Here is a 12,144-nt window from a genome sequence, read left to right on the forward strand (position 1 = left end):
GAATATCGAATAATTTCTTTAAAAATCAAAAAATGATACAAATGTCATAGGCTTACAGAAACTACACCAGTGTGAGTAAAGACAAAAGACATTTATACCTCGGTGCCAGCCATCTCCAATAAGGCTTGGCATCTCAAAGGCTTCTATAAGAAGTGACTCAGCATTCACATTAACTTACTGCATTAGTTCTGCACAGAAGCTAAGCTGACCTGTCCCTTTCTATTCTAAATGCATTCTTTCAAAACAATTTTTGGGAACATGAATCTTGTGAGGAAGCACAGACCGCTCTCATTACCAGGATGGCTTTCCCATGGCGCCTGCACCAGCCCAGGAGCTACTAGTGCTCCCTGGGGCCTGGACCCCTCCAGTGCTGCTTCCATCCCATGGAAACTCCCTTCCTCAACCTGTTGCCTCTGCCTGGGCTGCCCTTGCCCAGGCTTTGCCTGATGAACTCCAACCTGACCACAAAGCTGATGGGCAGAGGAGGTGAAGGAGGAACCCAACAAGTGCTAAGCACCAACCATGTATACAGCTCATTACTACCTTTACCAGGGATTAGCCCCAGTTTTCCAAATGGAGAAACCAAGATGTTAACCCGCCTAGGGTTTATCTGACTCCAAAACCCTTGCTCAGTCCCCAGTGGTGACAGGACCACAGCCTTGACTGTAGCTGAAAGTACTTTTCCCTATATTTACATCCTATAATTTTATCACTCCCTTCCAGGATCACTAGAGATCCCAACGCACTCCTAGTAATAGCTTCTACAAGTAGCAGAAACATTTCAAAAAACACTTTTCACAGAATAACCTAGCATGGTTGTATAGAGTATCAGAGATGGTCGAGTGCTCCTCAAAAGCCTCTAAGCCAGAGATTTCTTGCTCTATCTTGAGAAACCCTGGGGCTCTGTGGAGGTGCTTCAAGGTTTTCACAAGTGAGGAGAATATCATTTATTATTTATTGTTACCACTATACTAATGATTATATCAAATATTGGTATCATTTTAGTATTAAAACGTGCAGAATGCATTTGAACATTTATTCCTCATCTATTTATCTACATAATTTTTCATCAATCTGGAATTCAGAAGTTCATTGTGAAAGTCTTACGACCTGGTGTCCATCTGAACATGCCACCTTCATATTGCTAAGTTGCTGTTAAGGACCACAAGGCTATAATCTCTTGAGGCAGATGTCATGCTTGATTCATCTCTATGTTTCCAGTGCCAATCAGGTATCTGTCACACAGCATGTATTCTGCAAGTATTCATTAACAACGACAGCAACCTTAACAATGGATCCTATACCACTCAATAACCCAGAAAACTAGTTTCCAAGAGGTATTTTTCTAAACTTCTCCAAGAAGAAAGCAAACATTAAAAATTTCAAAGGTTTTAGGTGAAAAATCAAAATGAAATTAGACATTTACTTTGTGAACTTTCAATTTTAAATTATTCATCCTGCTTGTAAAATACCCAGTTTTTATTCTCCTCTGGAATGGAACCTTTAACAAAAAAGAAAAGATGGATTTCCCATTGTGGTGTGGGTATGGGAGAACGTGGCCACCGTCTACGAGCACTGCATTTCTAATTCCAAAGGCTCTCCCAGACAGATATTTCAACTCGTGACGACTGCAAGCAACCAATCCAGAGTCTCTTCACGTCCATGTATGGGGAATAATTATCATAAGAGACGTTAGCAATTATTTTCCAGCGTGATGTAAGCTGAGGCAGCAGCGCCAAGCAAGCGTCCTTGTCAAACTCATTCCAGCCTCCTGGATTACTTCACTCACATCTCCCTGATTAGGATGCGTGCCGTGTGCTGCTTGATACAATCTGCCATCAAATGCCAAGTACTTCAGAGCTAAATTAGGAAATATGTCCAAATACATAGAATGATGCTAAGACCCCTAAGTGGATCTCTCTTCCTTTATGAGGCGTGAGACTCATCGTCAACATAATGCTCTTTAACGAGGCACTTCTATCTTCCAACCCTCTACCTCTGAGAGCAAAATTTAATGCAGGCAGCAAGAGAATTAATAAAGATGATATGGTATCGTAAATATGTTTTCATAGATGAAAGTACTTTTGACAGATTCAGGAACTATGAGACATAAGAACAAATGTTGAAGGCCTGTTTGTGTACAAAGGATTACATTAACAGAGTTCACACTGATCTTTGCACTGCAGCACGATAAAGAGATGAGGCCAGAGTACTTACTTTGACATTTCTTTTCATTCCCAATCATATGCGACTTAGCAATGGCTATCTTCGAGGTCATTTGTGCCACTGCAGCCTGAGAACCCGAGAGTGCAACATCAGAACTTAAGAATCCATTTTTGCCTAAAAGTAAAAGCAGCCCTGCTCACCACTTTACTGCTTACCAGCAAGACATAGGAAATAATAAAAAATACCAAACAATTTCCTGCCCAATCGTTTCTGCCTGCAACACGCATGGCCCTTAGGAAATCTTGTTAGAGGAGAAACAATGGATGCCTCAACCCATTTCAGAAGCCCTAAGTGACAGCATCCTCCAATGGTGGGCCAGCTCAACACGACTCCACGGGTAACAGAAAAGGTCTAAACCACCTAATCACTCAATCAAAGAATCCACAACTGTGAGTGTAGACAGGAGCTCAAAGGTCGCATGTCCAACTTTCCTCATTTTACAGAGAAAAGAGGCAGGTCAGACTAAAAGAATAATGGACTCTCCCTCAAATAGGTAGCAAATAAGCTGAGAAGGGGACTATATCAGCATATGTCGCAGCTCTTTCCACGGTAACACTGGCCTGATGGGGCTGTGCCGTGTGCTGCTTAATACAGTCTGCCATCAAATGCCAAGTACTTCAGAACTATTAGGAAATATGTCCAAATACATAGAATGATGCTAAGGCCCCTAAGTGGATCTCTCTTCCTTTATGAGGCATGAGAGTCACTGTCAACATAATGCTCTTTAACGAGGCACTTCTATCAGTCCCCTTGCGCCGATTCTAGGTGAAGCCATGTGGTCTAGTCATTCATCCTAAAACCAGAGATCTACAAAATAACTAAAATGAAGGGCAGGACCAGTCAGATCTCTGTATAACCTCCCCTTCCCCGCCAGCCTCATTTTCTTGTGATCTCTCTGTAAAGCCTCTTAGAGAAAAGATGTCAAGGACTAACTACCAGGGGAATGGGACGTCCTGACATCCACCACTGCCCCAGGTACGACTTCTCTGGAGGGCAATGTCTACCAGAATGATGAAGGCACAGATTCCTCCGACCCAGCAAGCCTACTGGGAGGAACTGATCCTACAGATAACATTCATGCAGACCAAGTGTTGTTTGCAATAGCAAAAGACTGGCAGCATTCTAACATCCATCAATAGGGAACTAGCTGAATTAATTAAGGCACATTAGCAGGGGCAATATCATAAAGTTGCAAAAAAACAAAAACACCAGGAAGTTCTTTATTATGTCGTAGAAATGATCTCCAAGAGATTTTGTTGCAGGAAAAAGCAAGTTGCAGAATAATACGGTATTTCACTATTACATTTTTAAAAAGAGGGGATTAAGAGCCATGTATGGTAAGGCAATGTGGCTTTAAGTCCATAAACTATCTCTAGCAGGATGCAGGAAAAACTGGCAACACTGATTTGGCTACAGAAAGAGAAACTGGGTGGCAGGTTGAAAGGAGTGGGAAGGAGCCTTCCTTCCTGTCTTTTGATTTCTAAATAGGTGAATGCATTACCTAGTCAAAAAATACTTTTGTTTTAGATGTTTAAAAATCTGATCTTCTAAAAAAGGGCAAAAATACATAATAGTCAATTTTTCTATGACTTTATGTGGTTACCAAAAAAAAAAAAAGCTGGCAAACCCAAGCATGACCTCTACTTCTGACCTCTAAAATCCAAATCTGGGAGCCCTTGGCCCACAGGCAAGATGAGATGCTCGAGTACTAACTCTCTGTGATCCCTTCCTACACTGGCTGAGATGACTAATCAGCCAGCTATAGTCCCAAACCTTTTTACAAAGATTAAATAGATAAGTGTTCACTAAATTACTTTGTTTTGTTTCCTTAGAAAACTATGTTTATGGGCCGGGCGCGGTGGCTCACGCCTGTAATCCTAGCTCTCTGGGAGGCCGAGGCAGGCGGATTGTTTGAGCTCAGGAGTTCGAGACCAGCCTGAGCAAGAACAAGACCCGGTATCTACTAAAAATAGAAAGAAATTAATTGGACAACTAAAAATATATAGAAAAAATTAGCCAGGCATGGTGGTGCATGCCTGTAGTCCCAGCTACTCGGGAGGCAGAGGCAGAAGGATCGCTTGAGCTCAGGAGTTTGAGGTTGCTGTGAGCTGGGATGACGCCACGGCACTCTAGCCAGGGCAACACAGTGAGACTCTGTCTCAAAAAAAAAAAAAAGAAAACTATGTTTATTAACAGAGCTAGGTTACTCGACAAGTCCCAGTTTGTTGAGATCTGTGTGTAACACACCAGTGCCAGGAATACTACTGGTGCTCAGTGACTATCTGTGATGAATACACGATAGGCTGGCTAGCTAGATACGGGACTGGATGAATTTGAGCCATTATTACTTGATACCTGATGCTCATGCAGCTGTGGTGCCTATAAAATGCTAATGCGACCATCATATGCCACAAGGATATTCTCCAACTAAATAAAAATAACACCTCTGGAATACTTCTACAGGTTAGGGAGATTTAAGGTCCTGACTAAAATGTGATTTCAACACTTGGACTTCACTGTCTGCTTTTATCGCAGTTAATCAATAATGGACTATAGCAAAACCCCACTTCTGTATCAGATACAAACAAAGATAAACCAAACTCTCTGTTCTCATAAAACCTTCAACTGAATCCTAGATACACAGGCCAGGGGCACAGCACAAGCCCCAGTGTGTAGATAGCTCCAGGCAAACTCCATTGCTAATAGTCTCACACAAACCTAATAAAACATGCTGGGACACATACTGCCACCAGGCTGAAGAACAGATATGGCCAAAACATGGTATTCGCAAGCAAAGTGACACTGAGCCTTGCAATGAGACTATTTGGGAATTATGACATCACATTATAGCACAGCAGAATGACACTAAAATCTCAGAGAAGCCGGGTGCGGTGGCCACGTCTGTTATCCTAGGACTCTGGGAGGCCCAGGTGGAAGGACTGCTTGAGCTCAAGAGTTCGACACCAGCCTGAGCAAGAGTCAGACACCGTTCCTACTAAAAATAGAAAAAAAAATTAGCCGGGCAACTAAAAGTAGAAAAAGTTAGCCAGGCGTGGTGGTGTGCACCTGTAGTCCCAGCTACTCAGGAGGCTGAGGCAGGAGGATCACCTGAGCCCAGGTGTTTGAGGTTGCTGTGAGTTAGGCTAACACCACAGCACTCTAGCCTGGGCAACAGAGTGAGACTCTGTCTAAAAAAAAAAAAAAAAAAAAAAAAAAAAAATCTCACAGAGCCACCCATGACCTGGCTTAATTCAAACGGAAATGACAATTATGTTATGTAGATTTTTCTGAGAAAACAATCAGATGGTAAGTCTCGCCTCCGCAAAAATAAGTAAAGTTACATAGATGAAGCTTGGCATTCATCTTATTTTTGAGTGAGTAGCATTCATGTTGGAGAAACATCTCAATGCAAAGTTATTACCAGCACTGCTAACAACCAGCCATTCACCCACACAAGTGTTTGGAGGTTTGGTGTTGTACTCACAAAATATTTGGATGACTAAATGCTACTGTCAGCTTTCAAAGAGATATTTAGAAACATTCTTGTACCAAATTTACTACCACTCTTAATTTTAAAACACCAATGAAAAATACCAGGAAAGCAGTCATTTGAGGGACTATACATTTTTAAACAAGAATTTTCATAAAATTAATACATTAATCAGCTCATTCTTATAATCAATGCTTTTAGTTGGGTTGGAAATTTTGAGAGGAATCCAAAAAAACGCCTACTTACACCCGTATTTAAAACATCCTCCCAGACTAATTTTGTGTTGAACTATCCCTTTAACTAATTTCTCAAATGTATCCACTACGATTGTATCACTACAGGAATAAATCCATTCAGATAAGTCAAAGTGAAAAAGGACCTGCCAGATAAAGAATTTATTAAAAAGATGAAAATTTTAAACCAGACTAGTATTGAATATAATAACTACCACCTCACCACACTGAGAGCTCTAAAAATAAATGAGATAACAAAAACTTGAAAGCATACCAGATGAAAAATTACAAAGCGGTCTCTTCTCTCTCAACAAATGAGCTCACCTGGGATCAGAAAAGATTTCAGAGGTGGAGAAAGGAAACTGCCTTAGGAAACCAATTCCTATACCTTCCCCCACCTTCCTGGGAAGTCAAAACGTAGGAGTTACAGCATCGCAGCCTTTCCAGCTAAGAAACAATGGATATCCTCCCACAAAATAGGCTGACTTGAGCTCAAAGGGAGCAGTTTCTCAAGGTGAAATTTCAGTACGACATGCATGTTTTCTACTGCTCAATCCGTCTTCCTGGATGAAGAATATGCCACTGGAATCCAGGATGTTTCAATTCTTAAGCATTTACTAGGTTGCAAAACCAGTGGCATCTACATAAATGAAAGGTCAAATACGTGGGGGAAATAAGATGTAAAAATCACCACCAGATGCCAGAATCGAACTATGAGTGGTAGAACTAACAGGAAGCACACAGTGACAGGTAAGTCTCACAGCCAGGCACTATGTTTAAAGCTGTACATACATCTTTCCATTTATTCCTACAACTCTATGAAGTGGGTACTATTATGAACTCCATTTTACAAATAAGGACACTGAGACATAAAGAGGGGGTCTGCTGACTTAAGAGATGTTCCTTCCCAGGAACCCCACCAGCTGCCAGAAGAGTCAGCAGCAGGCAATTGCAAGAAACACAAATGAACAAAACTTTATCCCTCTCCCCCCTAATCCCACTGGAAGAGAAAGAGTCCTATAAATCAGCTTTTAGACTAAGTACTTGGCCTACGGTCACGATAGTAAGATGCTAGGGAGTGATAAAATAAAGTCATCATTCAAAGAGTTTCACTTACAAACTTGTCTCCCTGCTCTGGCTCAGAGTGTGTCAGAAGGTACTTTTATGCACTGTTGGAGAGAATGTAAATTTTGATGCAACCTTTTTAAAGGGCAATTTAGCAATGTCCATCCACATCTCAAGTGCACATCCTAAATACATGCTACACTAGGACTCAAGCAAGTTGCAATATGCATTGCAGCGTTGTCTACGGTAGCTCAAACAGTGAAAGCAACCTAAATGCCTACCAGCAAGGGGACTGGCTAAGCAGGCTATAGGCTGTGAGCACATGCTGGATTCCTTGGGAGAAGGACCTGGAGAAATGCTAACATGGAATGCGCTCTCCAAGGTATATTACTGAGTAAAAACACTGAGTACAGAACACTACTTATACTATGATCCCACTTCTACAAAGGTATGTTTCTAGTGGACGAACGTACCTATATATGCATTAAATTTTTCTAGAGGGATACCTAAAAGCTGTTAATAGTTTCTTCTGTACAATGAAGTTGAGAGAAGGAAGGAGAAAGAAAATAATTATTTTTCATTTTACATCCTTTTGAAGTGCTTGAATTTTTTTACCATGCTGATATGCTGCCCTAATACATCTAAAAAGAAAAATGGTTGGCTTTTTTCAATTGCCTTCTAAAAAATACAATCTATGTTCTTTTTTGTTAATTGTACATCTTGCTATTTTTGTACCTTGTTTCCTTCGTACACCCATCCCAGACTCTTCACACCAAAAGCAACCTGGTTGGCTGAGACATCTAGACACGTGACAGGCTGGCCATAGACGTAGTGGAGGGTTCTGGCTGAGTCTTCGGCTTTTAGCAGGTATACCAGATCTCCAGCAGTGGCTACTGCCACAGGGTACCTTCCAGTATTTGGAACTATTTCAAGGTAGTCAACCTATTAAAGGATAAGAAATGTTTAGTCCTACAAATTCACCCTGACTTGGTCAAAAATATGCAATTCCTCCTACATATCAATAAGACCAGCAACCCAACAGAAAAAGACAGGCAAAGGGAACACTCACAGGAGATGAAACACAAACAGCTCTTACACAAATGAAAAGATGAGCATCATAACACAAACATAAGACTTTCCTAAAAAGAGAAATACCAAAGTAAAAATTCATTGAGATAGGATTTTTCGCCTGTGGTATCAGTAAACGTCAAGAAGTCTGACAGCACACTAGAGGCTGGAAGTGAAGGGGGAACAGCCATGTTTGTGGATCCCATTTAATGTTGGTGGGGACATAATCTGATCCAACTTCTATCAAGGGGAATCGGGCAACATTTATCAAAATGCCAAATGCACATACACTCTGACCCAGCACGTCCACTTCTAGGAAGTTACTTACAAATAAACTCACGCGTATGCAAAATGATTGTGTATGAGCATTCGTGTAGTACCACGTTATCCGTACGTGTAGTACCGTTATTCGTGTAGTACCACTTTGTCAGAGCTGAATACTAGAAAAACCTACACATCCACTACTAAGGGACTAATTGAGTAACCTTACAGGACGTACGTACATTGGAATACCACACAGCCATAGAAGACAGCATGAAGACATTCTTTATAAACTGATAAAAACGGGATAATCTCCAAGATAAATTTGGGGAGGGAAGCAAGGAAGCAAGGTAACAGGATCCCCAGAGTGCTGACGTGTGCACGAGGTCGGGGCAGAGGAAGTTTACACGGCACTGAGCTTGCACATGCATGAATCTTCTAACAATGGCTGCCTTCAGGAGGGAAATGGGCTGTGGGATGGGACAATAGGGAGATTTCCCACTGCCAACCTTATTCTCTCTTTCAAATTCTGAACCATGAGGGTGCAATAGCAATTTTCAAAAAATAAAAGGGTTTTCTTTTAAAAAAGAAACTGAATAAATAAAATTAATTCAGCTTCAAATTAGCAAAAAGCTCATTTTAACATTTATGCAAATACCAAAAATGTATGGCCAAAGGTTAAAAGTTTCTGAGTTATCTGCTCTCTCCTGGTCTCAATGTCATGCTGAGATTCCACAGAGGGTCCATTTGGCCAGGGCAGGGGGGCCGCTACAAACAAAAATTGTCCCTACCACCACGGCGCTCCTGACTGCACTTCTGCAGGCACTTCCTCTAATTTGCACGGGTGTGACAAGCACCTTTCAAGAAAAATTTGCAGACCCTGTCTCTATTTAAAATAGAAAAATTAGCCAGGCGGCGGTGGCACGCACACATTAGTCCCAGCTACTCGGGAGGATGAGGCAGGAGGGTCACTTGAGCCCAGGAGTTTGAGGTTGCAGTGAGCTATGATGACGTCGCTGCACTTTGCCTGGGTAACAGAGTGAGACTCTGTCTCAAAAAAAAAAAAACAAAAAAACAGAATAATTTGCTTTTCTCTCTCCATAAGCAGTACATTTCTCCCTGGTGCAGGTTTTCACTTCCCTGAGTAAACTGTGACAGTACAAATGCTGAAGGTGAGTCGCACTGTGTAATTATGAAAATCCACAATGTAGAAGGGCAACATTGCCCTCACAATATGCCAAATGAGTTCAAAAGCCCGAATCCTGAAGGCTGTCCAGGGGAGCTTGAGAGAGAGAGAGAGTAAACATCCGGGTGACTCTGCTAATCCTTGGGCCCAACAGTGTGAGTGGCAGCCCAACATCCCAAGCAGCAAGTCCATCACAAAAGACAGACGCTCTAGGCTAGTATTACAAACCCGGGAACACTGCCATTGCTATTCAGGGATTGTATGTGGGCAAGGCAACAATGGCCCAACTCTACAGGCCAGGAGGTGCCTTTTCCAGGGATACTCAGCGCCTTCTGCGGCAACCTCTCACCCAGGTGACAAATAATTCATAAGAAGTGTTATAAAACATGCCTCTAGCAATGGCTGCTTGCTTCCTCTCACTCCTAAAAATCATTTATTTTCCTAAAACTGATCTTCAGTCTAGCCCTTCATCTTCATGTTGGATTTCTGACAGACCATGAGGCTCAGGTTGATGGTGGTGTGCCATTTGCTGGGGGCTGTAAACTACTTCAAAAAGCTCCCAGTCTGTGCCCGGATGCCACCTTTTTGCCAAGACAGGATTTATACCTTACAGAGGGACTAAAATCTTAAATAACTGTCAGAGTCCATATAGTAACACTTAATCAGGGACCAAATAATAAGCACTATGGTAGTTTTGAGAGCAAACAAATATTATTAGAAAATATTAGAAATATTAATAGAAAAATTTCGGATTTTTCTAATAAAACCCCAAGATGAGATGACAGCGTCAGGCAGTTTAGGGGAGCACTGCATCCAAAGTGAGTGCAGAGACCTAGTCCACAAAGGGACAAGAAGCTCATGAAGGTGAAGTAGTGGGTAAGTTATTCACATCTAAGATGATTTCCCCCAGGGAGGAAAGAGAGCCACCAATTCATCACTCAGTGTTGCCTCTTCTGTTCACTCTCCTACCAGTGTGCAAATCAAGTTAGTTTAAATTAAATCCAAACTCAGCATACGTAATTTGAGTGCTTCCTTATCACCACCAGATCTCATACCATGCAAATACAGAGGTTCACATGCAACTGAACTCTGAGATAAGCTCTGTGCAAAGAATTCTTTAGCCTGGCTGAGCTTCACACATGACATCTAACACTAACTTAAATCTACTTTCACTCAAGAGTGACTTTTAATTCCAGGTGAGGGCCGGGCTCCGTGGCTCACACCTGTAATCCCAGCACTTTGGGAGGCTGAGACAGAAAGATTGCTTGAGGCAAGGAGTTTGAGATCAGCCTGGGCAATATAGTAAGACCTCTGTCTCTACAAAACATAAGAAAATTTAGCTGGGTGTGGTGGCGTATGCCTGCAATCCCAGCTACTTGGGAGGCTGAGGCAGGAGGATTGCTTGAAGCCCAGGAGTTGGAGGTTACAGTAAACTATGATCACACCACTGCACTCCAGCCTGAGTGACAGAGTGAGACCCCGTCTCTTAAAAAAGAAAAAACTCCGGGGGATCCCTAAATTCATTCTCACTTATATATTAGGCCAGAAACTAATCTCAGATTTCTAGGAGCGAGAGTCCAAGTTAGTCTGAAGGAGGCTGAGGACCATAGTGACGAGAAAACTCTGGTCCTGAAACCAGCCCTGACATTTGAATCACAACTTCTTAGCTCTGAGACCTGGAGCAAATCAATTCACTGCTCTAAGCCACTACTGGCTTCTCGTTAAGTAGGGAAAATGATACTACCTATTCTGTAAGGCTATAGTTAGATTTATGGACGTAAGACCCACAGGAAGCTCTGAGTGAATGGGAGATAAAGACACCATTACTATTTGTTTATATTAGACCCAGAGATTCTAAGAATGGAAAATGACCAGACTAAAAGCTCACCAGTTTCTGAACTTCGAATTCTGCAGTTATGTGCCCATGTCCCTCCTCATCGGTGTATAACATCACAACATCGAAAGCAGAAGCTGTGGCAACAGTTGCATCTTCCCGGCTGAGGGCTATTGCCTGTATTCTTGCATCGTGCTCAAAACGGTGAATAGGATACTTTCCAGTCCTTAGATCCCAAATATTAAGAAATCCTATGTAGAAAGAAACAATTGCAGGTAACAATTTTTAATTTAATTAAAATTAAGTACAACTATAAAATATCATCCCATATAAAGAAAATTGTAAAATAAATGATAAATTGGTAAAAAATATTTACCTCACATATAACAAAAAGCCAATTTCCTTAATATATAAGGGGCTTCTGAGATTCAATAAGAAAGAAAAAAAAAAAAACAATTGAAAAGTGAACAAAGGACCATGAGGATGCTGAGCACAGAAAAATATAATGGACATTTAAACATAAGAAAAATGTAAAAAGTCACTCACAATTAGAAAAATACAAATAAAAACTGAAATATGATACCATTTTTCATTAATCAAATTGTCAAAAATAAAAACTTTCATGAAACATTTTGTTGTTATAGAGAAATGGGCCCTCTCTTAAATTGTTGGTGAGAATGTAAACTAATTCACCCACTGTGGAGGCAATTTGATAATATTTATCAAATTACAAAAGTATGTTTTTTAACCCAACCATATATTTATATATGTACACAAGTAC

General features: G+C 41.2%; 1 protein-coding gene across 1 annotated transcript in view; it reads right to left on the minus strand.

Moving 5' to 3' along the window:
- FBXW8 (F-box and WD repeat domain containing 8) overlaps positions 1–12,144 on the minus strand; it is a 111,678-nt gene that overhangs the window by 29,196 nt on the left and 70,338 nt on the right. Inside the window, exons 6-7 of the mRNA XM_012662900.1 lie at positions 11,418–11,614; positions 7,750–7,956 (exon numbers count right to left, since the gene is read on the minus strand). Coding sequence (XP_012518354.1) covers positions 7,750–7,956; positions 11,418–11,614 — 404 coding nt within the window. The remainder of the gene's footprint in view (positions 1–7,749; positions 7,957–11,417; positions 11,615–12,144) is intronic.

This window comes from Propithecus coquereli, unplaced genomic scaffold (assembly GCF_000956105.1).
Source record: "Propithecus coquereli isolate 6110/MARCELLA unplaced genomic scaffold, Pcoq_1.0 Scaffold789, whole genome shotgun sequence".
Taxonomy (NCBI): domain Eukaryota; kingdom Metazoa; phylum Chordata; class Mammalia; order Primates; family Indriidae; genus Propithecus; species Propithecus coquereli.